The sequence below is a fragment of the Nerophis lumbriciformis genome, linkage group LG29 (genome assembly GCF_033978685.3).
Source record: "Nerophis lumbriciformis linkage group LG29, RoL_Nlum_v2.1, whole genome shotgun sequence".
Classification (NCBI taxonomy): Eukaryota; Metazoa; Chordata; class Actinopteri; order Syngnathiformes; family Syngnathidae; genus Nerophis; species Nerophis lumbriciformis.
In genome coordinates, this window is record NC_084576.2 from 18,942,501 (window position 1) to 18,970,383 (window position 27,883).

Below are 27,883 nucleotides of genomic sequence, written 5' to 3' on the forward strand. Positions count from 1 at the left end.
TGGATGGATGGATTGTGAATTTATTTTTTTGTGTTGAATTGTACAATATTACCTTGAACTGTTTTGTATTTTAATTGTTATCCTGTAAAGCGTCTTTGAGCACCCTGAAAAGCGCTATACCAAATAAAATGTATTATTATCATTATTATAAATACATTTAAAAAATAGTTGCTTTCTTGCTGTTCCACTCCGGTTCTGTAGGTGGCGACATAATCTGCTTATCGCAGTTCCCCAAACGAAAAACTCTTATTTTGGTAGGTCACTTCCGCCCCTTACTGGGTCCAGCATGCGCGATGGCTTCATCGCCTGAAGAGTCCACTCTTCTCGGCTTGTGCGATGGAGAGATTGACGAAAACAAGCACCAATCTTCCGTCTTCACCAACAAAATCGGAGGACTTCCGGACTGGCTGCCCGGCCTTCCACGCCAGTCTCCCCTCTGTAGGCGCTGTTCATCCCCGCTAACCCATGTGGTGCAGGCGTACTGTCCCCTGGAGGAATCCTCCTACCACAGGGCCATCCACGTGTTCGCCTGCCCGGCTGTGGAGTGCAGAGGCCGGGCAGAGAGCTGGACGGCGATGCGCTCTCAGAGCCTGGAAGCCGAGGTGAGAGCTCAGCGGACTAGCAGGAAGCTTGAGCCGGCGGAGGAGGCGCCTCTGTCGGCTAGCGACTGGTGTGACTCCGCTGAAGATTGGGGCGTGGAAGAAGAGGATGGTGGAGCTTTGAAGATGGACAAGCATGTCCTGAAGGAGGAACCAGGCAAGAAAAATGTCTTCTAGTTAAAGAAAAAAAAAAGTGGAAGAGGAACACTTCCCTAGAACATTTGGTTGAGTTTTGAATGCTTAGTAACATTTGGCCATTTTTAACTGTCAGACTAGTGTCACGTGATCACAACAGCTGTGAAACCCCGACGCTCTCATGACGTCACTGCGTAGTTCACGTTCACCATGTATACATATATGAACTTACTCTCCAAAAAGTAATTATATAATAGGAACATATTCCTGAAAATTTGGTTGAACACTGAATTATAAATGTTTAGTTCCATTTGACCATTGTAATGGTCATATAAGGTGTTAAATATATCGCAAACTTAATCGTAAAATGCCCCTAAAAATCAGTGGCGCACACTTTTTTTTATAAACATTTGGTTGAAGTCTGAATTTTACTTTTTTTTTAGTACAATGTACCCTGCTTGACCTTCATATTAGTGTAAAAATATGTAGCACGAGTAATCGTAAAATCCCAAAAACAAAACACGCACATTTTTTTCTTAAAATTTGGTTGAGTTTTGAATTCTTAGTAACATTTGGCCATTTTTAACTGTCAGACTAGTGTCACGTGATCATAACAGCTGTGAAACCCCGACGCTCTCATGACGTCACTGCGTAGTTCACGTTCACCCCGTGTGTGTGGGGTAATCTATGTATACATATATGAACTTACTCTCCAAAAAGTAATTATATAAGAGGCACATTTCCCTGAAAATTTGGTTGAACACTGAATTATTAATGTTTAGTTCCATTTGACCATTTTAATGGTCATATAGGTGTTAAATATATCGCAAACTTAATCGTAAAATGCCCCTAAAAATCAATGACACACATTTTTTTTATAAACATTTGGTTGAAGTCTGAATTTTACTTTTTTTAGTACAATGTACCCTGCTTGACCTTCATATTAGTGTAAAAATATGTAGCACAAGTAATCGTAAAATCCAAAAAACAAAACACGCACATTTTTACTTAAAATTTGGTTGAGTTTTGGAATCCTAAGTACCATTTGGCCATTCTTAACTGTAAAACTAGTGTAAAAATGTTAGTGCAAACTTTTGCTCCAAAAACAAATATTAAAGGCACATTTTACCTCAAAATTTGGTTGAACTCTGAATTCTGCATTATTCGTACCAATTTACCTTTAACTGTTGAGATAGGCTCCAGCGACTCCAAAAGGGACAAGCGGTAGAAAATGGATGGATGGATGGATGTCATACTAGTATAAAAATAAGTTGCACACTTAATTGTAAAATGTACACATTGTTTGGGTAGTACATCATGGCAACCACTAGGGGGTGCGAAAACACCAAAAGTCAAGTCAGGTGATGACTTATGTAAATGAGTTAGGTCAGTGGTCCCCAACCTTTTTGTAACTGCGGATCGGTCACCGCTTGAAAATTTGTCCCATTTTTTTGTCATAAAAAAAATACAATCATGTGTGCTTACGGACTGTATCCCTGCAGACTGTATTGATATATAATGTAGAAACCAGAAATATTAATAACAGGAAGAAATAACCCTTTTGTGCGAATTAGTGTGAATGAGTATAAATAGGGGAAAGAGGTTTTTTGGGTTGGTGCACTAATTGTAAGTTGTAAGTGTATCTTGTGTTTTTTATGTTGATTTAATAAAAAAAAAAACTTTTTTTAATTTTATTATTTTATTTTTTTAAATTTTTTGTGCGGCCCGGTACCAATCGATCCGCGGCCCGGTGGTTGGGGACCACTGAGTTAGGTGATATGTTTCATAATTTATACACGTCCGTCTTTACAGGTCCTTATATCTGTCAATTTGTGTCGCATTCGCCACTATTAAAACGTCATTTATCGCTATAACTGGCAAATTAATTTTCCCAAAGTAGGAATTATTCATTATTAATCTTTAATATTTTCATAGCCAGAAAATCTGTCTGACCTAGTACGGTTTAACATTCAATTAAGACCCCTTAGTCACCTAGTAATGCTGTCTAGGGCTGAGCCAATCAGAAGCCACGATACTGAGTAGCACGTTCTGAATGGTTTAGTGTCAATACTACTGTATTATTGATATTTTGAGCTCATTTAGACATTATTATGCTTAAATTTAGGCCAAAAATGTTACTTTTTTTAAACGACAACTAATTGTGTGTTTTTACGTTGCAGAATTTCGCCAAGCGCCTGAAGGGGACGTCGTCAACGGACTCGGCCTCCTCCATCTTGCAGAGGGGCAGGTGGACAGTCCCCTCCTGCGCGCCTTCTTCATCAGCGTGGTGGATGAGTCGGATGTGGCGGCGGAGGAGGAAGACGGGCTGGCGCACGCCGAGGATCTGCTGAGGGACTACGAGAGGAGAGAGGGCATAGCCGTGGGGGGCGGCGGGGACAAAGGCGGCGAGGAGAAGTACGAGAAGAGCCGAGCCCGTCACGGCGACGCCGTCTTCTCCAGGTTCACGAAGAGGATCTCGTCGTGTCCGCAGCAGATCCTGCGGTATTGTCGCGGAGGACCGCCTCTCTTCATCTCGGAGCCGCCGACGGACGCGGGCCAGCTGGTGGCGCCGTGCGGCTCTTGCGGAGGCCCGCGGACCTTGGAGCTGCAGCTGATGCCCGCACTGGTCAGCCTGCTGCGCTGGAAGGACGGCGGGGGTGAGGCCGATCTGGAGTTCGGGACGGTTCTGGTCTACACGTGTACTCGGAGTTGCTGGGAGTCGCCGCGGGCGGTGGAAGAGTTCTGCCTTGTTCAAATGGACCCGGACCAGCAGCTTTTTAAATAAACCGCTGAAAGACGAAGAAGCGACTTCTTGTTGGACTTTCTCTAATTCAGGCTCACAGCACAGCAGTCACATGACTCGGCAAACAGGAAGTATCAAAAATAGATTTCTAACCGACCAATAAAAAGTTTTGTCGCTGAAGCATTGCCTGGCTCCGCCCACTGTAAAAAGAGGCACTTGCGGCGCCGTACTACGGCAAGGCGACGTCGCTGGACTTGTACTCCCAGTTGTACTGGCGGGGCTGGTCCAACGGGTCGGGGCGGGCGCCGCTGAGGCTGCTGACGTCTCTGCCGATGATCTCGTTGACTGCAACACAAGCAAGCGAGAGACGCGGGTGAACCCGACTGGACCGGAAAGCGTTCGCGAAACAGAACCGGGAAGTCGGTTTGTGAGTGCAGTGACACGTGTCTCCAGCAGGGGGTGCACTTGCGGTGCGTTCCATCTGTACTGGGACGTCGGGATTTCCGAGGTCACCGGCGGAATTTCAACTGGAATGCCAATCGAGGTCGGATTTCATTATCAGAAAGTCACAGCATTCTCACCGACCCGGAGTTTGCTTCAAAGATGGCTGCTGTGGATGTAAACAATATAAGCTTCTAGAACACAGGTGTCAAACTCAAGGCCCGGGGGCCAGATCTGGTGCACCACATCAATTTGTGTGGCCCCTGAAAGCGTGGAAATAAAGTACTTTATCTTTTCTTAATAAATGTATTACAAAAATAATTGTACTATGTACAATTACAAACCCCGTTTCCATATGAGTTGGGAAATTGTGTTGGATGTAAATATAAACGGAATATAATGATTTGCAAATCATTTTCAACCCATATTCAATTGAATGCACTACAAAGACAAGATATTTGATGTTCAAACTCATAAACTTAATTTTTTTTTTTGCAAATAATTAACTTAGAATTACGTGGCTGCAACACGTGCCAAAGTAGTTGGGAAAGGGCATGTTCACCACTGTGTTACATGGCCTTTCCTTTTAACAACACTCAGTAAACGTTTGGGAACTGAGGAGACACATTTTTTAAGCTTCTCAGGTGGAATTATTTCCCATTCTTGCTTGATGTACAGCTTATGTTGCTCCAAAACCTGTATGTACCTTTCAGCATTAATGGCGTCTTCACAGATGTGTAAGTTACCCATGTCTTGGGCACTAATACACCCCCATACCATCACAGATGCTGGCTTTTCAACTCTGCGCCTATAACAATCCGGATGGTTCTTTTCCTCTTTGGTCCGGAGGACACGACGTCCACAGTTTCCAAAAACAATTTGAAATGTGGACTCGTCAGACCACAGAACACTTTTCCACTTTGTATCAGTCCATCTTAGATGAGCTCAGGCCCAGCGAAGCCGACGGCGTTTCTGGGTGTTGTTGATCAACGGTTTTCGCCTTGCATAGGAGAGTTTTAACTTGCACTTACAGATGTAGCGACCAACTGTAGTTACTGACAGTGGGTTTCTGAAGTGTTCCTGAGCCCATGTGGTGATATCCTTTACACACTGATGTCGCTTGTTGATGCAGTACAGCCTGAGGGATCGAAGGTCACGGGCTTAGCTCCTTACGTGCAGTGATTTCTCCAGATTCTCTGAACCCTTTGATGATATTACGGACCGTAGATGGTGAAATCCCTAAATTCCTTGCAATAGCTGGTTGAGAAAGGTTTTTTTTAAACTGTGCAACAATTTGCTCACGCATTTGTTGACAAAGTGGTGAGCCTCGCCCCATCCTTGTTTGTGAATCACTGAGCATTTCATGGAATCTACTTTTATACCCAATCATGGCACCCACCTGTTCCCAATTTGCCTGTTCACCTGTGGGATGTTCCAAATAAGTGTTTGATGAGCATTCCTCAACGTTATCAGTATTTATTGCCACCTTTCCCAACTTCTTTGTCACGTGTTGCTGGCATCAAATTCTAAAGTTCAGTTTGAACATCAAATATGTTGTCTTTGTAGCATATTCAACTGAATATGGGTTGAAAATTATTTGCAAATCATTGTATTCCGTTTATATTTACATCTAACACAATTTCCCAACCCCTTATGGAAACAGGGTTTGTAGTTGGGGTGTAACGGTACGTGTATTTGTATTGAACCGTTTCAGTACGGGGGTGTCGGTTTGGTTCAAAGGTGTATCGAACGAGTTTCCACACGGACATATTAAGTAGCGTTACGCACGTTGTGTAAACAATGCACATCGAGGCACAACACACGGCATGCTAGCAGCTAACGGGTTACTATAGACTGACCATACGTCCTCTTTTGCGGAGTTTCTTAAATGCCTCGAATGTCCGGCATTTTGAGTTAGGGTTGCGTGTATTTTCATAGTATGTTCAGGGTTAAGAAGGTTAAAAACAAAACAAATTGTGCGCGCAGCAGCATTGGTGAGGGAGGGGCAGAGACAGAGAGAGAGATAGAGGTATGATAAACGCGCATGCGTCGCCAGGCTCTGCTTTTTATCCATAGATTTAATTTTTTATTATCTATAGCAGGGGTGTCAAAAGTGTGCCCCGGAGGCCATTTGCTAATGTTTTAAAGGCCCACGGCACATTCTAAAAATACTATTAAAATAAACAAAAACATAACAAAAGTTAAATAAAAAAGTTTAAATGTAATTTAGAAAAAGTTGCAATGTTGACTAATAAAACAAAGCTGGTTTTTTTTCTTTCAAACTGTCATTGCTCAAAACATAATATTGAATCAAAATCAATGTTATTATGAATTATTGACCTATCCAAGGTTCCCATTACTTCACATCAAATATTCCAGTAAGAAAAATATTTTTGGTGGAAGATTTTGCAAATTTGGTCAATAAATAACCCAAAAATGTATATTTTGTTGTTTTCTTACTGTACCAAAAATGAACCGAACCGTGACCTCTACACCAAGGTACGTACCGAACCGAAATTTTTGTGTACCGTTACACCCCTAACAATGACATATATTTACACTTTAATCATCTCTAATAATAAAACATTTTATATCATCATACATTTCAAAACAATGTTATTGTTCAAATAAAGGTAAATACTTAAATATCTGCTTGACATATGATTTCAAAGCAAGTAATCCAACGAACTATTCATGTAAAAATGTTACAATAAAGACTTGTACGGTAAAATCCACTTTCAATACAGACTAATAATACACTGTAAAACAACCGTAGATTTTACAGCATAAAACTTGCATGAATTTTCACGTAAAAAAAAAAGTGGTACTGTTTTTCCATTCCATTTAATTTAATTCCATGTATTTTTTTATGCCGTAAAAAAAAAAGCAAATATTACGGTAAAATTGTGGCGACTGAGCTGCCAGTTTTATACAGTACTATCTAAAGATTTGTATTTTTTTACGTATACTGTACAAAACCAGACAATTATACAGATGTTTTATACTAATACACCTTTATATTCATACTGCATATTATTAACTGTTAAACGCGGCCCTCTGAGGGCAACCACAACTGTGATGTGGCCCTCAGAGAAAACAAGTTTGACACTCCTGTTCTAGAACATCCATTATTAGTGTTTGTAGCACTAAATCAGCAAGACTCGATGTAATGTTGATCTATTTATATATGGTAACGTGTAAACTACATTCCATGTGGTTTACACGCTCTACATCGCTATCAATGACGTCCGTGTTCGAAGGTTGCACCAAGAGTTCATATGTTCCAATAAATTGTTTGTATTCAGACAAGGCAAGCGCAAGAATAGCTTTCATGGATGTGGTCATCTTGATTACCTTGCCCAGGTAAATGGAAAGCACCCTAAGAGTGGGTTACCTTTAGCCCCGCCCACCAACAAGTTTCTACTGGGTCACATGACACCATCGCTGCTGCTTCTAACATACCGGTACCTTATTTTATGGAGGTTAATTTGTATTACAAAAGCTTTTTTTTTGGACACTATTTATGTAAATTAATTGTTTTCACATCAATTAAAACAATTCAGTGCAGGAATAGTCAATTGGTTCTGAAACAAGATCGATTGCTTCAGTCTTAATTTAACAGATGCGAGAATTTTTGTGTCTTTGGTACAAAAGTTGGGGTTTCTTGGCACTGTATTTATGTAACATCAAATTATGCTGACAATTTAACTGAATAAAAAAATGGTGGGCAAAATGTGTGTTTAAAAAATGCAGTTTGTTCAAATACTGTGTTTTAAGATTCAGTGTGTAAAAAATTCGGTGGAGAAATATTTGTTGCTTCAAACCTCACTCGATTGGTTGGTTCTGAAACATGATCGATTATTTCAGTCTTAATTTATGAGAAATTACAGAGAGGTTTGTTTTTATTACAAAAGGTTTTTTTGGCACAGAATTTTTGTAAAATGATTTTTGTGCTTTGAAATTTTGTAAACTGAATTTTTAATGCTGACGATTTCATTGATTCAAAATTTGAGAGCAAAACTTGTTTGAAAATTCATTTTTTTCAAATAGTGATTTACAGTCCGGGGCAAATAAATTAATTGTAAACAAATCTGTATAAAAAATTCAGTGCAGAAATATTTGTTGCTTCAAACCTCACCTAATTGGTTTGTTCTAGGATCGATTATATCAGTTTTAATTTACCGGAAGTTATAATGGAGGTAAATTTGTCTTTACTACAAAAGATTATTTTTGCCACTGAATTTAGGGAACTGAATTTTTTTAGATCAAATTATGCTGACAATTTAATTGACTAACCATTTGTGAGCAAAATGTATGTTTCAAAATTCAGTTTGTCAAAACACTATGCGTAAAAATTCTGATTAAAAGACTAGTGCAAAAATATACTTTTTGAAGCTGAAAATACCGAGGATGAAATACTGGTTATAGAAGCGAGCACGAAGGAAGAGTGGGACGTTGGAGTAGACGGAAGCTGAGAGCGACTGGAAGCTGCAAAACATGGAATTTGAAGCCGAGCTATTTTGACATAAATGGAGTGCTTACCCAAATAAACTGGGGAAAAAACTGTCCATCGAGTGAGTCATTTTAATATTGATCATGATACCACGCAGCACGGCATGCGTGTTATTACAACTGCAGTACATACGCTGTCTGGCAAACTGTGTACAAACAAAACATGAAATAATACTTTACAGCTACTGTAATATGAGTATTCATGTTTGTACCCAGTAAATATTGGTGTCCTATAGCAGTGTTGTGCATTACTAACTCAAACGTGTTTCGTGCTAACATAAAGCTAGCTTATCTCTTTCCGTAGTTAGTTTTTACGGCTAATACTGAAGCACGCCGATGTGTTACTACACGAGCAAAAGAGTTCTTCAGCGTTCGGGCTTACAATAATGTCACTACAGCTTGGTTATTATACAGGCTGTGGAACGTAAATGAAGTATTAATGATGGTTTTTGAATGCATTTTAAAGTGATTTAGAGGTAGAATTGATTGCTCCGATTAGCTGCATTGCTTGTCACCAAGAACGAGGCGATTTTTACATGTTGGAATGCAAAAAACAAAAACAAAAAAAACTTTTGTCTTCTTGTCTTTCATAATCAATGGTCCCTTTAATTTGCCATGTGTGTGAGCAAACGCACAAACGCCCTGACTCATCAGACGTGCACACTGTGGCCACACCTGTCCCAAACCTCACATAACAATTTAAATGTTTTATTAGTACAATAAAATGACAGGAGTCATTTTCATGAGATTATTTTCTGATATAAGTGATTTGGCCCTCTTATGATGAAAATAACAACAAAAAAAGTTATTCATGAGCTATGTGCTCGTATTGTATGTCTGGCTGGAGGTGCTGCCTTGAAAATAAATGTTGCCCTTTTCGAGACCACATTTAGTTTCTGTCTGTAACGTCTTTCTATTAGCATTCATGAAATCTGGTGACAACATTTCATGAATAATATCCTTACATTAATATTCTTAATAAATGGCAGCCATATATTAAGGAGTCATAGCGTTACAATCTGGCATTGTGTGTTGTTGGAGTTGTCCGACTTTTTGTGTGGCCATAAACGCAGCATCGGCTAAGTGCCATGAGTGCGTGTGTTGGTGCAGGTGAGAGTGAGCGAGCGGCTTCTGTTGACATGACAGATGACGAAGAGTTGGTTTAAGCCTGGTTTGTATGGCAGAAAATGACCAATTTTTCTTGATAACATTTTTTTACTAAAGTTTTTGGTGTGGTTACAAACAGTTTTGCTCAATAAAGTGATTGGAGAAATTCCTGCCCTTAAAACGTCTTGACAGACGATAGTTGAACAGTGTTGACAAACATTATTTTTTTTCCGTTAGGACAAGGGATGTCCGATAATGGCTTTTTGCCCATATCCGATATTGTCCAACTCTTTAATTACCGATACCGATATCAACCGATATATACAGTCGTGGAATTAACACATTATTATGCCTAATTTGGACAACCAGGTATGGTGAAGATAAGGTACTTTAAAAAATAAAATAAAATAAAAAATAAGATAAATAAATTAAACACATTTTCTTGAATAAAAAATAAAGTAAAACAATATAAAAACAGTTACATTGAAACTAGTAATTAATGAAAATTAGTAAAATTAACTGTTAAAGGTTAGTACTATTAGTGGACCAATCATGTGTGCTTACGGACTGTATCCCTTGCAGACTGTATTGATATATATTGATATATAATGTAGGAACCAGAATATTAATAACAGAAAGAAACAACCCTTTTGTGTGAATGAGTGTGAATGAGTGTAAATGGGGGAGGAAGGTTTTTTTGGTTGGTGCACTAATTGTAAGTGTATCTTGTGTTTTTTATGTTGATTTAATTAAAAAAAAAAACGATACCGATAAAAAACGATACCGATAATTTCCGATATTACATTTTAACGCATTTATCGGCCGATATCATCAGACATCTCTAGTTAGGACCACTCTTGCTGTCACCTGTCACTCACAGAGTTGCATTGCAAAATCATACAGAATAAATTGTAATGTGTTTATTTTGTTTAGAGTTCAGATGGGATTTTGTGGGACCCCAAAAATATGACTTGGGACCCCATTTGTATGACTTGATGGGGTCCCTGGGACCCCATTTTGAAAATTCCTAGCACCAACACTGATGGACTATTGGTGCGTGCAAAACAGCAGCAGGTGGCTGTGGCCTGCGGGCCGGTTCAAATACTAATCAAATATCATCCCGAGGGCCATAGAGGGAACGTTGCTCATAATGATTGTGAAAGATAGGTAACATTCCAAAAAAAGTGCAGTTCCCCTTTAAGTTTTAAAGCAACAAATATTTCTGCTAGGGATGTCCGATAAATGCTTTAAAAACGTAATATCGGAAATTATCGGTATCGGTTTCCAAAAGTAAAATGTATGACTTTTTAAAACGCCGCTGTGTACACGGACGTAGGAAGGAGTACAGAGCGCCAATAAACCTTAAAAGCACTGCCTTTGCGTGCCGGCCCAGTCACTTAATACCTACAGCTGTTTAAACACGCTAGTGAATGCAATGCATACTTGATCAACAGCCATAAAGGTCACACTGAGGGTGGCCGTATAAACAACTTTAACACTGTTACAAATATGCGCCACACTGTGAACACACACCAAACAAGAATGACAAACACATTTCGGGAGAACATCCACACTGTAACACAACATAAACACAACAGAACAAATACCCAGAACCCCTTGCAGATGCTCGTTTTCATTCAAAAAAATCTACCTCTCACACGTGATGACAAGGAGAAAAAGAATTAGCCCACTCTTTGAGCTTCATCTGTTGCACAAATAGACTAATAGTCTGGACTGAGTGAAGCTCTTTTATTTATGTTTTGTGCCTTTTTTCCCCATGCACTTTAATGGATGGCTGTGTTTTCTACTAGTCTAGACTGAAGCAGTTTTTTATTTTTGTGCCTTTCTTGTTTTTATTTGCACATTTTTGTTACTCATACAAATGTATAGTATATTCTGGACTGAAGCTGTGTGCCTTCATTGTTTTTGTAGCTGTTGTTTTGAGGCATGTTTAAACAATTTTTTTTTTAAATGCACTTTGTGAAAGTCAAAGTACAGTGTTTCCCATAGTTGTAGTGGGTATCAGGATTATCTCAGGGAGAGCATGTCCCAAATTCCAAGCTGATGTTTTGAGGCATGTTAAAAAAAAAAAAATTCACTTTGTGACTTCAATAATAAATATGGCAGTGCCATGTTGGCACTTTTTTCCATAACTTAAGTTGTTCTCTTATTTTGGAAATCCTTGTTACATTGTTTAATGCATCCAGCGGGGCATCACAACAAAAATTAGGCATAATAATGTGTTAATTCCACGACTGTATATATCGGTATCGGTAATTAAGAGTTGGACAATATCGGAATATCAGACATCGGCAAAAAAGCCATTATCAGACATCCCTATATTCTGCACTAAAATGTATACACTTAATTTTTTTGCACTGAATTTGTTACACAGTATATTTTTAATCACACACATTTTGATAAAAAATTCCATTTAAATTTTCAGCATAATTTACTGAAAAAAACAAAAAAACAATTCCGTGCCAAAAAAAAAAATATTGTAACAAAGTCACAAATTAACCTTCATAATGTTAAGTATTTTTAAAGTGATCATTTTTAAAGGAAGGAAGGCGTTAGAAGAGTTCGAGGTCAAATAACAGGTGTGCATGTTAACCCCCGCCCCCCCACACACACACACAGTTATTATTAACACACTGGACGGTGGGGGTCACAGTTGTTTCTTACTCAAAGTGACCACTGGGGGGCGCACTGACTAACCATGCAATAGATTGCCAACAAGATGGAGTCTTACCGTCATCCAGCGTGATCTCTTGTAGGCCCAGTGAGGCCGCAGGGGGCGTGTTCTCAGGCTCCTGTTTGATGCTGAGCCCGCCGCCCGGCTCCCACAACCAGGCGTCCTTGTGGGCGGTGACGTCGAGGGCGGCGTGCAGGGGGGGAGGAGGTGGAGGATGGTGCAGCCGAGCGCCGCTATGAGGAGGCGGACCGCAATGCACCGCCAGCTCGCCGGGGGCGTAACGGACCGCCTCCCCGTCGTGAAGGCCGGGTGCATTGTGGGACACAGCGTTCGCCTCCCAGCGCTCTTGTTTGACCACCTGGCCGGCGGCGAGGGGGAGCAGCTTGGCGTCAGCCGGCAGGTACGTGAAGCTCTGACCCGGGCTCCTCCTCCTCTTGCCATTCGAGACGTAGAACAGGACTTGGGCGGGAGTGCCGGTGGTGCCGCCGTACGCCGGGATTTCCACCGCGATGCCGGACTGGTCAGGACAAGACAAGAGCGGTCACATGATCACGCCGTCCCTCGACATTGTCCATGACACTCGGACTTACGCCGCTGCTTTTGTCGGGCAAGACCATGGCGTCCGTCTCCCACAGGACTCGTCCATCTGAGAGGACATCAAGGTTGAAAGTGTGACGACGTGCTGCAGACGACTTGAACTCACCAGGACTTTTCTCCATGAAGACAACTCTGGACTGAGCGGACATGTTGGCGCCGATGATGCAAAGCTCTTCTCCCCCCCGCCACCCACAGCTGCGCGGGCTGAAGCTCTCCACGTGAGGAAGCTCCTGACCGGAGCGCTGGGCTGAAACATGCCAACACAGCCTGATGATGATGATGGTAGTGAAGACCTTGCCGGAGAACGTTCTGGGTCGCACTCACAGCACTCGACGGGGATCGACGCCGTCTGCAGCCACAGCGTCCAGCCGTCCGACTGCTGGATGGCGACCCTGAACACGACGCGCACCCTGGTGTTCTTCCTGCCGATGTCCGTCTCGCCTTTTCTTAGCTCGATGTCGGCGTTGCGCAGCTTCAGGATTCCCGCGCAGTCGATGCTGACGCGGCAAAAAAGATGCAATTAGTAGTGGCAGCTCAAGTCATACTGAAGCATCGACGCATTAGGAGACATAAGCAGAGATACTGTGTCCCCTCGATGTGTGTGTCACTTTAAGAAATGCAATAATGTATCACATTAAGTGTTTCATATCAGCCGATATTGATCATTCTTGATAGTTTTCTGACCTATCGAAAATAAGGACCAAGAAGGAATATACAGTACAGAGCTAGTGTTGTCCCGATACCAATATTTAGGTACCGGTATCAAATTATTTCGATACTTTTCGGTACTTTTCTAAATAAAGGGGACCACAAAAAATGTCATTATTGGCTTTATTTTAACAAAAAATCTTAGGGTACATTAAACATATGTTTCTTATTGCAAGTTTGTCCTTAAATAAAATAGTGAACATACAAGACAACTTGTCTTTTATTAGAAGGTAAGTAAAGAAAGGCTCATAATTTAGCTGCTGATGTATGCAGTTCTATTATTTTGTCAAAATTATTAAGGACAAGTGGTAGAAAATTAATTGTTAATCAATTTGTTCATTTACCTTCTCTTTTAACATGTTCTATCTACACCATCCATCCATCCATTTTCTACCGCTTGTCCCTTTTGGGGTCGCGGGGGGTGCTGGAGCCTATCTCAGCTGCATTCGGGCGGAAGGCATGGTACACCCTGGACAAGTCGCCACCTCATCACAGGGCCAACACAGATAGACAGACAACATTCACACTCACATTCACACACTAGGGACCATTTAGTGTTGCCAATCAACCTATCCCCAGGTGCATGTTTTTGGCGGTGGGAGGAAGCCGGAGTACCCGGAGGGAACCCACGCAGTCACGGGGAGGACATGCAAACTCCACACAGAAAGATCCCGAGCCCGGGATTGAACCCAAGACTATACAGGACCTTCGTATTGTGAGGCAGATGCACTAACCCCTCTTCCACCGTGCTGCCTATAATGTATCACATTAAGTGTTTTATATCAGCCGATATTGATCATTCTTGATAGTTTTCTGACCTATCAAAAATAAGGACCAGGAAGGAATATACAGTACAGGACTAGTGTTGTCCTGATACCAATATTTTGGTACTGGTACCAAAATTATTTCGATACTTTTCTGTACTTTTCTAAATAAAGGGGACCACAAAAAATTTCATTATTGGCTTTATTTAAAAAAAAAAATCTTAGGGTACTCTTATTGCAAGTTTGTCCTTAAATAAAATAGTGAACATACAAGACAACTTGTCTTTTAGTAGTAAGTAAGTAAACAAAGGCTCCTAATTTATCTGCTGACATATGCAGTTCTATTATTTTGTCAAAATTATTAAGGACAAGTGGTAGAAAATGAATTATTAATCAATTTGTTCATTTACTTTCTCTTTTAACATGTTCCATCTACACTTTTGTTAAAATGTAATAATCACTTATTCTTCTGTTGTTTGATACTTGACATTAGTTTTGGATAATACCACGAATTTGGGTATCAATCCGATACCAAGTAGTTACAGGATCGTACATTTGTCATATTCAAAGTCCTCATGTGTCCAGGGACATTTCTCCTGAGTTTATAAACATAATATACATTTAAAAAAAACGAAAGAAGATGTGATGGCAAAAAATATCGACGTAATCATAGTAGTATCGACTAGACACGCTACTGTACTTGGTATCATTACAGTGGATGTCAGGTGTAGATCCACCAATGGCGTTTGGTTACATTTTGACGTCGGTGAGCTACGGCGTGTAGTGAAGCATGTTTAGCTATTCCTCGTCCTGCAGGGATGATACTTGTAAGAAACTCACTTTATTTGTCGCCATGGAGACGAGGATTAGTGATTTAGAAGTAGCTAAAACACGGCAGACTGGGGCTGGACTTTAGCCGCTAGCTAGTTAGCCATGTCTTAAAGCACCTCTTCCTGAGGGCGTTGCAGTGTTATAACGTCACCTTTATCGTTAGTTTTTAAGCCAAAATGCGTCCATTCTCACTTTTTTGTTTACAAACCGAGTCTGCTTGTAAGTACTCTGTGATTGTGCGCTGCCGAACATGCTCGTCTGCATGACGACGACTGAAGATTATTTTCTGATATACAGCACAGGCCAAAAGTTTGGACACACCTTCTCCTCATTCAATGCCTTTTCTTTATTTTCATAACTATTTACATTGTAGATTGTCACTAAAGGCATCAAAACTATGAATGAGCACATGTGGAGTTATGTACTTGACAAAAAAAAGGTGACATAACTGAAAACATGTTTTATATTCTGGTTTCTTTAAAATAGCCACCCTTTGCTCTGATTGCTGCTTTGCACACTCATGGCATTCTCTCGATGAGCTTCAAGCACACCTGTGAAGTGAAAACCATTTCAGGTGACTACATCTTGAAGCTCATCGAGAGAATGCCAAGAGTGTGCGAAAAAGTAATCAGAGCAAAGGGTGGCTATAAAGGGTGGGAAACTAGAGTATAAAACATGTTTTCAGTTATTTCACCTTTTTTTGTTAAGTACATAACTCCACATGTGTTCATTCATAGTTTTGATGCCTTCAGTGACAATCTACAATGTCATGAAAATAAAGAAAACGCATTGAATGAGAAGGTGTGTCCAAACTTCTGGCCTGTACTGTATATTGTTATATTCCTGTGATTATATTATAAAGGAAAGGAAATGTCAACACAAGCATGGAAAACAATGTCAACAAAATTCTAAAATCACATTGAACACGTAACAATAGCCTCTTGGGTCGAATGCAGAGAATAATTTTGCCACACCTAGTGTGTGTGTGACAATCATTGGTACTTTAACTTTTAAGGGGAAGTGCACTTAAAAAACAAAAATGTCTATCATTCACAATCCTTATGTAAGGCCATGTCAACACGAACACAGAGTTTCAAAAACGCATATTTGGTAGTTTCAAAACTAGGGATTTTTGCCGATATCCGATATTGTCTAACTCTTTAATTACTGATACCGATATCAACCAATATATACAGTCGTGGAATTAACACATTATTGTGCCTAATTTGGACAACCAGGTATGGTGAAGATAAGGTACTTTAAAAAAAATAAAAATAAAATAAAATAAGATAAATAAATTAAAAACATTTTCTTGAATAAAAAAGAAAGTAAAACAGTATAAAAACAGTTACATAGAAACTAGTAATTAATGAAAATGAGTAAAAATTAACTGTTAAAGGTTAGTACTATTAGTGGACCAGTAGCATGCACAATCATGTGTGCTTACGGACTGTATCCCTTGCAGACTGTATTGATATATATTGATATATAATGTAGGAACCAGAATATTAATAACAGAAAGAAACAACCCTTTTGTGTGAATGAGTGTGAATGGGGGAGGGAGGTTTTTTGGGTTGGTGCACTAATTGTAAGTGTATCTTGTGTTTTTAGAATAAAATAAAATAAAATGAAAATAAAATCGATACCGATTTATCTTTATTCAAAACTGTATGTCTACACACAAACGCATACACCTTCTGTTATGCACATTTTGTCCAATCAGAAGCCTGGAAAAAGCAGCAATAGCTGACTTGGTGGCTTTATAACCTATTATTATAAGGTTTATTTTGATATACTAGACATACAGCAACATGTACATTATCTTTACAACCAGCCTGCACTTACACAGGAGCCCTGGGAACATTAGCAATCTCTTTTTTTTTTACTCTTAAAGCTAGCATTCACGCCTGTGCTGCTGAAACCCAAATTATAACATCTTTAATCAGCAACATGGTGATATATTACCAGTGACGTGCGGTCACTGGAGGCAGGTGAGGCCTCACCTGCCATCATGGAAAGAAAAAAATGTAAAAAGAAAAAAAATTAATTAAATTGTTATATGTATTCAGTGATTATACTATAAAGTTATTTTCCATTTAACTTCACCAGTTTTAGATTATTTTTATTCAAAATCGCTGAATTTTCACATTTGCCGTTCAAATACTGAGAAGAGACGGTGCGGTGATCAGCAGCCAGTTGAGGCACGTCACTGCGTTGTGCCTCAACATGGATTGCGGACTCTGCTAACTGCTGGCCTGCTGTGCAGTGAGACTGTATTGCTATATGAATTATATTATACATTTCCATAGTTTAGTTAGCTGAGGTATATAATGTACAGTGTATTTTGTCAACAACTGTATGTGTGTAAAGTATTTCTTGTGCTGAGCAATCATAAAACTGCTGCGAAGACGCACTGTGTGAGGCTCGCAGTAATCCCGCCTCCTGGTGCCGGTTAATGCACCCCCGCTGCAGAATGCACCCCCCGACGGGAGCGCCACACCAACCAGAGCCCACACCCAAACCCTCCACGTGCAAGACCGAATCCACCCAAAAAAAGTCACTTAACAAGAAGCCAAAAAGTGCAAAAACAACAATGCTCGCGCCGGAGGAGCCGTGAACGACTGCGGGGACACAACATTAGGTACACCTGCAGACTGCAGCATGGATTTCATATTTCATTCATTCACAACTCCTCCAACACGAACACCACTGTTCCCGCACTTATAAGTAAAGGTAAGACCATAATAACGTATTTTTAATTAAATGTGCTTTTTTGTGTGCTACAGTTTGTATGTGTAAAGTTAAAGTTTAGTTAAAGTACCAATGACTGTCACACACACACTAGGTGTGTGTGAAATTTGTCCTCTGCATTTGACCCATCCCTTGATCACCCCCTGGGAGGTGAGGGGAGCAGTGGGCAGCAGCGGCGCCGCGCCCGGGAATAATGTTTGGTGATTTAACCCCCAATTCCAACCCTTGATGCTGAGTGCCAAGCAGGGAAGAATGCTGGTATGAGCTTTTAAACATAACCCGTTAACTGCTGCCAATCAAATGGTGAATAAGATACTCTTTAGGGTTCATATGTTTGTAAATCTGACTGTGATGAAGTCAGTGCCTCACCAGCCATCAACCTCACCGCACGTCACTGTATATTACATGTGCAGTTAAGTGTACATTATTTCTAAAATTAGCACGCAAAGGAAACCCTGTTGCATGTTTAAAGTGCAAAGTTTTGCAGCGTGTGCCGCTGCAAAACTCTAGTAGAATAATAACCCATTAAATGATCAATATATGCAATTAAGAGTATATTGTATTTAACATTAACAAGAAGGAAGGGGATATCATGTTTTTTTTTTTAACGTTCGGGCGCGCTCGACTCCGACACAAAGTGAAGCAACACACGCAAGTTAACTTAATGATCTGTCATTAAATAAGGATTAAAACATGAGCTAATGTTGCACTTTTCTTATGACACAAAGCAATAAGTCTTGCTTGTCAAAGTTGTCCCATCAGTTGGAGGTGCGACAGCGATCGTATCCAAAACAGCTCACTGTCATTTGCGCTGGTGGGAGTGTCTTATTTGTCAACGTTGAGTGAAAATAGAAGCATAATTACATTCAAACACACAGTAAATCTGCTTATAGTGTGTTTGAAGGCAGCAAGGCAGTGTTGAGCTCTTTTTTATTGGGTTTTATGGGAGGGATAGAGGACCACCCATTGGCCCCGCTGTAAGCACACTTTTATTTACAAGTTAAAATGCATTAAAAAAAAATACTTCCGTCTTGTCTTTCATAATGATTGTGAACGATAAGCAACATTAAAAAAAGAAAAAAAAGTGCAGTTCCCCTTCAAAATGAAGGTGCAAAAATAAGGAAAATGTAAGAAATGCTTATCCAACAAAATAGTTCAAAGTGTGAAAATGTAAACATAGATCAATTTGAGAAGATTTTTTTCCCCGCAGGTTTAGTGCCAGGAAGTTACAACCATTTTCTACCGCTTGTCCCTTTCGGGGTGAAGGGGGGGGAGGGTGCTGGAGCCTATCTCAGCTGCATTAGGGCGCTAGGCAGGGTACACCCTGAACAAGTCGCCACCTCATCGCAGGGTCAACACAGATACAGCCATGCTCTAAAGAGTGAGCGCGTGGTGTGGTATTAGTGTTCTTGGTGGGGAAGAGCGCCTTGCACCATTTACAGACCACATCAGTGACGTGCGGTGAGGTTGATGGCTGGTGAGGCACTGACTTCATCACAGTCAGATTTACAAACATATGAACCCTAAAGAGTATCTTATTCACCATTTGATTGGCAGCAGTTAACGGGTTATGTTTAAAAGCTCATATCAGCATTCTTCCCTGCTTGGCACTCAGCATCAAGGGTTGGAATTGGGGGTTAAATCACCAAAAATGATTCCCGGGCGCGGCACCGCTGCTGCCCACTGCTCCCTTCACCTCCCAGGGTGTGAACAAGGGGATGGGTCAAATGCAGAGGACAAATTTCATTACACCTAGTGTGTGTGTGACAATCTTTACTTTAACTTAACTTTAACTTTACACATACAAACTGTAGCACACAAAAAAGCACATTTAATAAAAAAAACTTTATTATGGTCTTACTTTTACTTAGAAATTAAGTCCATGCGCCGCAACTAAAGCCCTCATTTAAACTTTCCACGTGCAAGATTGAATCTATTTAAAAAAGTGTAACCGAGGGTTTATAAATGTCGCCTATACTGTATGAAACTACAAAATAACAAACACGGAGGCTCCAGTTTACACGAGGACCACTTTATTTACCTTCTTTCAAAAACCTCCGCAACGTGACATCACTTCTGCTCTTAGCGCCTTCAAAATAAGAGCTCAAGGCATATACTGTACAACAGCGCATAACAGGAACTTAACATCACAAAGAGGAAAGCCCATGAAAATAGGTTACAAAAGTTATTTAATAAGAAGCCAAAAAGTGCAAAAACAATAATGTTCGTGTTGGAGGAGTTGTGAATTAGGTACACCTGCAGTCTGCAGGTGTATCTAATGTTGTGTCCCTGCAGTCATTCACAACTCCTCCAACACCAACATTATTGTTTTTGCACTTTTTGGCTTCTTATGAAATAATTTTTTTAAATAGATTCAATCTTGCACGTGGAAAGTTTAAGTGTGGGCTTCAGTTGATATAACAATTCTACGGCGGGGGTGCAGGAGGCGAGCCTCAGCCAGTGCGTCTTTTGCAGCCGTTTTATGATCGCTCAGCACAAGAAATACCTTACACACATACAGTTGTTGACAAAATACACTGTACATTATATACCTCAGCTAACTAAACTATGGAAATGTATAATATAGTTCATATAGCACGTCACTGGACCACATTGGTCTGACTACGGTCCCTTTGAAAGAGTCCAAAAAACTGTTAGTATCGAATGTAATGACTTTTTCAATCCAGCTGACGGCGCCATTATGAAACAGCAGTGTCAATACAGCCAGTGTGTGTGCCACACAATCACCGAGGGGTCATTTACCAGTGACTACTAATTACTGCAGACTTTTTTATTTTTTGGACCAACAGAACGCAAAAGCTAGCCTCGCTCATGCTGACCGTAAACCCATCTGTCGCCATGGTTACCTGGCGGACATGTTCTCCGGAAGCAGCGGGACCTCCAGGACGTTGGTGCCGTCCACCAGCTTCTCCTGGCAGGCGGTGGTCACCGTCTTGCCCGTCACGCGGTGGACCTGATAGAAGGAGTGAGGACGGAGGTGGCGCTCGTCCGCCGTGCCGATGAAGAGCTGCAAGGTGGCGGGGCGCTCGCAGGGACCGCTCACCTGCGACACACACACACACACACACACACACACACACACACACGCACACGCACACGCACACGCACACGTTTACGGCAACAGGTAAAAATATTCAAGTTGGTGAGGAGTCACACGACTGAACGAGAACAAAACGGCAGAAGACCACGTAGCCTTATTTTCATAAATGCTCCAGTCTACTGATATCAAAAGCAAATAACTGCAACATTCTCTTCTGAGCAACATCGGCATCAACAACTGTGGCTGTAGGCAACCTCTTGATGTCGTTTTTTTTTGTTTTATTAACTCCACAAAATGTAATCACGACAGTCAGCATCGAGTAGGCCTGGGCAATATGACTGAAAACTGTATCACAATATAAGTGTTTTATGTCGGTCGATATTGATATTTTTATGACCTATAAAAAATAAGGACCATGATAAAAATACATATCAAATGTTAACATTTTAATTTCAAATGTAACCTTCCTCTGATTATAATCCCCTCAACTATCAAGGCAGAAAGGAAATGTCAACACAAGCATGGAAAACACTCAAACAATGTAAACAAAATTGTAAAATCACATTGAACACTTAATAGGCTCTTAAAACGAAGGTGTAAAAATAAGAAATATGTCATAAACATACTTGCCAACCCTCCCGGTTTTCCCGGGAGACTACCGAATTGCAGTGCCCCTCCCGAAAATCTCCCGATTTTCACCCGGACAACAATGTTGGGGGCGTGCCTTAAAGACACTGCCTTTAGCGTCCTCTCTCACCTGAAACCTTCACCCCTTAACAGCCGCATGCTGTCCAGGCTTCCGCTTTTCCTCCATATAAACAGCGTGCCGGCCCAGTCACATAATAATGTAGCGTTGGACGGGTTTAACAATGGCCTTTACTCGAAGATGTCTAGAAATGCTGACACGTTGTATGATCTTTAAACTGGTGTAATAATAACGCAAGGCATACTTTGTCAACAGCCATACATGTCACACTGAGGGTGGCCGTATAAACAACTTTAACACTGTTACAAATATGCGCCACACTGTGAACCCACACCAAACAAGAATGACAAACACATTTCGGGAGAACGTCCGCACCGTAACACAACATAAACACAACAGAACAAATACCCAGAACCCCTTGCAGCACTAAGTCTTCCGGGACGCTACAATAACATCTACGGCTTTTGGAGCTCAGTGCACAACTGCACACACAACGAGAAGGAGACGAAGCAGAAGAACGAAGAAGAGACATGGCGACGACGAGTAAGAAGAAGAAATACGCTTGCAAGTTCCAAAATGATTGGAAAATAGAATTTCATTTCATCCAGAAAAGCTCAACTCCCCCACCCCCAACCACGCCCCCAACACCCCCCGAGCTCCCATCTCCCGAATTCGGAGGTCTCAAGCTTGGCAAGTATGGTCATAAATGTTTATTAAAGTGTTACAGAATAGTGCAAAATGTGAAAATGTAAACATAAAGAAACCTGAGAAGAACTATTTTCTGCAGGTTTAGTGCCAGGAGGTTACAGCTGTTCTCTAAAAGGTGAGCATGGATAAAGTGGTGTGGTATTACTGGTCTTGGTGGGTACGATCGCCTCGCATCATTTACAAACCACATTGGTCCGACTACGGTCCCTTTGAAAAATCCAAAAAACTGCCATACTGTCGAGGTGACTTTTCCGGTTTTATCCACAATTTCTTATTTTTTACTTTCTCTTCTCACTCCATGCAAGGAATCAACTACCAGACAACGAGATGGACAAACCAAACTTGATACTAAGGCTGCACGATATGGCAAAAAAAATTATTGCGATTATTTTTTTTCATATTATCTGATCTTGTTTAAAATATATATATATTTTTTAAATTAAAGCGGATTGTCCCTTGCAGGATTACAGCAAGTACCACATCTCTACTGTTTACTACTGCGGTATCTTGTATCAGACATTTCCACCATGTTTGATTGAGGTAATAAATACATACAGAGTATGCGGTGTGTATATTTACATAAATACTGTATGATAAAGTGTAAATACTTACAGAGTTTGGGGCGTGTATATTTACATAAATACTATATGATAATGTGTAAATACATACAGAGTATGCGGCGAGTACATTTACATAAATACTGTATGATAATGTGTAAATACATAGAGTATGCGGCGAGTACATTTACATAAATACTGTATGATAATGTGTAAATACTTACAGAGTATGGGGCGTGTATATTTACATAATACTGTATGATAATGTGTAAATACATACATAGTATGGGGCATGTATATTTACATAAATACTGTATGAAAATGTGTAAATACATACAGAGTATGCGGTGTGTATATTTACATAAATACTGTATGATAATGTGTAAATACTTACAGAGGATGGGGCGTGTATATTTACATAAGTACTGTATGATAATGTGTAAATACATAGAGTATGCGGCGTGTACATTTACATAAATACTGTATGATAATGTGTAAATACTTACAGAGTATGGGGCGTGTATATTTACATAAATACTGTATGATAATGTCTAAATCCTTGCCCTTATGTGGGCTCTGTACCAAGGATGTCGTTGTGGCTTGTGCAGCCCTTTGAGACACTTGTGATTTAGGGCTATATAAATAAACATTGATTGATTGATTGATTGATTGAATAGAGTATGAGGCGTGTACATTTACATAAATACTGTATGATAATGTGTAAATACATACAGAGTATGGGGCGTGTACATTTACATAAATACTATATGATAATGTGTAAATACATACAGAGTATGGGGCGTGTATATTTACATAAATACTGTATGATAATGTGTAAATACTTACAGAGTATGGGGTGTGTATATTTACATAAATACTATATGATAATGTGTAAATACATAGAGTATGCGGCGTGTACATTTACATAAATACTGTATGATAATGTGTAAATACTTAGAGTATGGGGTGTGTATATTTACATAAATACTGTATGATAATGTGTAAATACATACAGAGTTTGCGGCGTGTATATTTACATAAATACTGTATGATAATGTGTAAATACATAGAGTATGCGGAGTGTACATTTACATAAATACTGTATGATAATGTGTAAATACTTACAGAGTATGGGGCGTGTATATTTACATAAATACTGTATGATAATGTGTAAATCCTTGCCTTTATGTGGGCTCTGTACCAAGGATGTTGTTGTGGCTTGTGCAGCCCTTTGAGACACTTGTGATTTAGGGCTATATAAATAAACATTGATTGATTGATTGATTGAATAGAGTATGAGGCGTGTACATTTACATAAATACTGTATGATAATGTGTAAATACATACAGAGTATGGGGCGTGTACATTTACATAAATACTATATGATAATGTGTAAATACATATAGAGTATGCAGTGTGTATATTTATACGAGGTGTGTGCGTACAGCTGTTGTGCAAACATTGTCCACGTGTCCTTGTGTGCTCGCCACACGTGTTGCAACAAAGTCACGCCCAGAATAGAGCAGCCGGTATCAGTTACACGCTGACCACCAAGCCCCCCCCCGACCCTCCAGAGGTGAGCGCGAGTGTGGGCAATGTGTGACACCGTGGACAGGAAGTGGGGTTATTATAGGATGTTTGACGCCGACGTGCACTCGCCTTGACGAAGGGGTGTCCTCCGTTCGCCGCCTTGATGGCGCCGCGGCTGCCCTCCGTCCCGTAGTGCGCCCTGTGGTATGGGCGGGGCTGCACCTCCAGCCTCAGCTCGTTGTGCTCAAAGTGGCACGGCAGCGGCGAGTCCAGAGGCGGCGGCGATGCGTTTCTGGTGGAAGGACGGTTCAGAACAAACCGGAGCAGATATCGTCGATGTTTTGGTACCTGAAAAGGGGAGGGGCCCCGGGTTTGGGCGTGGTCCAGCTGAAGTGCGACGGCACCTGCAGGAAAAGGTCCGCCAGGCCGTCGCGGTCACCTGACTCCTCCCCTGGGGGCGCCACGGCCCTCAGCTCCTCCAGAACCGGATCGCCTGGACCCGCCAGGAGGGTCAGCTGAGTCCCGGACGTCCGTCTGGTCTTGGACGGGACGTCCAGCTCCTGGAATCCACACGCCAGTGAGGGTGCGAGGGCGGGGGGCCAGATGTCGTCTGTCACGCTGCCGTGCGGGGAGGTGCCCGACGTGACGCTGGGAGAGTGCTGAGGAGAAGGCGAGCGAGCGAAGGGTTCGGCGTTGGCGTGACGCCTCTTCCCACAGGGGGACGTTGGTCTGGATGAGGGCCTGCAGAGGAAGCACGGAGGGGGCCGGGTTAGTACTGCACTCCTCAATGTGATTTCATTGGTTAAGCAGTAACCATGGCGACCTGGAGGCGGGGCGGCGACTCAGCCAGTTGTCCTCTGTGACGCTGGCGCGCGGCGAATGACTCGGCGACTGGTGAGGCGACAGCGCCGGGCTGAAGGCGGCTGCGTTTTGGTACTTCTGCTGCCACAGCTCCACGCCAAAGGCTCCGCCCCCGCAGCCCGGCGAGCCCAGGGCAAGTAGCGCCGCGTCCCGCAGCTCGCCATCCGCGTCGTCGGACAGGTCTGACACCCAGCTCCGTGAGGACAGGCTGCTGCAGGGGCTCAGGGAGAACGCCGGGTCGCGGTAACACGGGTCCAGGGGGAGGTACAGCTGGTCCCTGGACCAGGACGCCTCCAAGTAGCCGCCCTCGACTCCGCCCGCGGCCCCCGCGTGCTGGGTGGCGTGGTTGTTGGCTGCGATGGCGGTGATCTGGATGCTGGGGCAGTCGAAGGGCCTGTGGTTCCCCGGGACCCTGTACGCAGGCACCTGTGAGGAGCAGCCACCATGTTGGTAGAGGGGCGGGGCGAGCGGCTGATGGATGTCGGCCTGCTGCTGCGTCCCCACACGGACGCCGGCTGTGAGGAGACCATGCAAAACACAACTTTGTCAGCATTTGCAATGCAAACTGTCGGGTTAGCGAGTAGCGACATTTACATACATATTTACATATCGCTGACGTGACATCAGCAGGTGTGATGACGCTAACAACACAAATAACAGCTGCACTAGCGCTCTGTAACTTCACACATGAACTCTTTTTTTTTTAACTGTTCCTGTCTGCTTGAGTGACTCAGACTTTCTACTTCCTGTTTAGTCAAAGTGAGCAAGTTCAATTGAACTTGCATTTCATTGGGACAATATCTACGTGGATTTATAAAGGACATGCATTTCCCCTCACCTATAGAATAGTTGCTTTTAATAAAACAGATTTAGCAATGCGGCAGAAAGTTTAAAGGCAGAATACTTTCCAAAATGAAATACATAATTATTTATTTCCTTAGTTTATTTCGAACATGAACACACTTACAGTATAATTCATCACACAATTTCATATCATTTCACTTTACTTCATGTCCGAAAAGGAGTAGGAAGAAGCAAAGCTTATTTAATCCTACCCCTTTCCCACTTCAGAGCGTTTACAAATATATAGAATAATTTACTGACCTTTTTATATAATAAAATAACTTCTGTGAATTAGTATACACAACAGTTTTGTAATATGTAATAAATTAATTCAGTCATTATTAACATACTGAGATGAAGAATATCTTATTTTCAATAAGGTTGAAAGTATTTCTCATAATTCTTCTTCTTTGTACTTTGTAAGTAATTCAACCGAATCACTTCGGTGTAATTACAAGACGGTCAAAAAATGGACTTCATTCCTTTTGTAAAGTCCACATTTAAAAATGGAGCTGAATTACAACAGCTGACAGCTGGACGTGTCACATCCACAGCACCAGACAAGCACTTCCCGTTCGGGATTTCAAAGTAAGGTAAACGAACATTATCTGGGTGTGACATACTTAAAAAACAAACAGGAAATAAACGGAAAATTACATTTAAGTTCACTGAAATAGCTGAGACAAAAATAATAACTACTCAAACTAATTACTAATTAATTTACTGGTTAAAAAATATATTTTTTACAATAAATATGTTTAACAAAAATTGCGATTCGTCTTTACTTAGCTTTACAAATGTGCGCTAATACTTCCGAATGCAGTCTTTTACTTCTTAAATGTATTCGTTGCACATCCTGTGTAACTTGCAGAAAATGGATCTACAAATCGCCAAAAAAAAAGAAGCTCCACCAACCTGCATTTTGTCTGCCCTCCTCCTCGAAGATGAGTCCAAAGTCCAGCTCCTCCGCGAAGTTTACGGTGGACATCGGAACCTAAAGTCCCCACTCTTCCAAAAAAAAAAGTGTTCTCTTGAGTGCGACCTGTCTGTCTTCAAACTCGACCTGTCTCACTCACTTCCATCCGACTGACAACTCTCAACAATGGCGGCAGACGGTCGACCGTCTCCCCGCCTAACTAAAAGTCGCCCACGCTCACGAAGCTTCGGCGAATTATAACATGTGCTGGCGCTAAAGTGTCATTGTTGTGCTAACTTGCTGCTAGTTTGTGTTCGTCCGCCGCGACTGGGACTCCTCACAGGTTGATCCTTCGCTGCTGCGTTCACGGACACCTCGGCAATGCCAACTTCCTCGGTGTGGTTGTTGCTAAACACACAAAATGGCGACGGCTGCGTTTTAAAAAGTTGAAAGCAATTTGTTCAGAAATCATTTTCTTAGTTCAATTCTCACCATTGACATTTGCAACTTTATTTACTTATTGTCGGTGCCAACATTCTCCTCACATGTATCCCACCGCAACCTAAAATTAATAATTGATATCGGATACGTTTATACCAACTGCTGTATTTAACAGATCTTAAAAATTGCATTTAGTCCATGTTAATGCCACATGTTCCACTTCTTCCAAGATTCACGATGTGCTTGAAAGCACCGCGAAACAGCCCGGCAGTGACGTCAGCAAGTGGGCGTGCCCGCTGTCAACACTTGGGCAAACTTTCTTAGTTAATTTAAAGGCGTAAAAAAATGATTTAACCAGAATTTATTAACATGTTACT

The 27,883-nt window shown here is 41.3% G+C and overlaps 2 protein-coding genes across 2 annotated transcripts; one reads left to right on the forward strand and one right to left on the reverse strand.

Annotated features, from left to right (window-relative positions):
• Positions 1-264: 264 nt before the first annotated feature.
• Positions 265-3,519, forward strand: pdcd2l (programmed cell death 2-like). The gene is made up of 2 exons (XM_061924861.1): positions 265-756; positions 2,915-3,519. Exons 1-2 carry the CDS (start codon positions 294-296, stop codon positions 3,517-3,519), a joined length of 1,068 nt encoding a protein of 355 aa, XP_061780845.1. The 5' UTR covers positions 265-293.
• Positions 3,520-3,543: 24 nt separating this feature from the next.
• Positions 3,544-27,691, reverse strand: nfatc3b (nuclear factor of activated T cells 3b). Its single transcript, XM_061924858.1, has 11 exons — positions 27,558-27,691; positions 27,065-27,473; positions 25,269-25,821; positions 24,794-25,186; positions 24,575-24,737; positions 20,751-20,947; positions 13,154-13,326; positions 12,936-13,076; positions 12,823-12,878; positions 12,290-12,749; positions 3,544-3,822 (listed from the first exon to the last, which is right to left on the reverse strand). The coding sequence occupies exons 2-11, from the start codon at positions 27,135-27,137 to the stop codon at positions 3,707-3,709; spliced, it is 2,325 nt and encodes a 774-aa protein (XP_061780842.1). The 5' UTR covers positions 27,138-27,473; positions 27,558-27,691; the 3' UTR covers positions 3,544-3,706.
• Between the last annotated feature and the right edge of the window lie 192 nt (positions 27,692-27,883).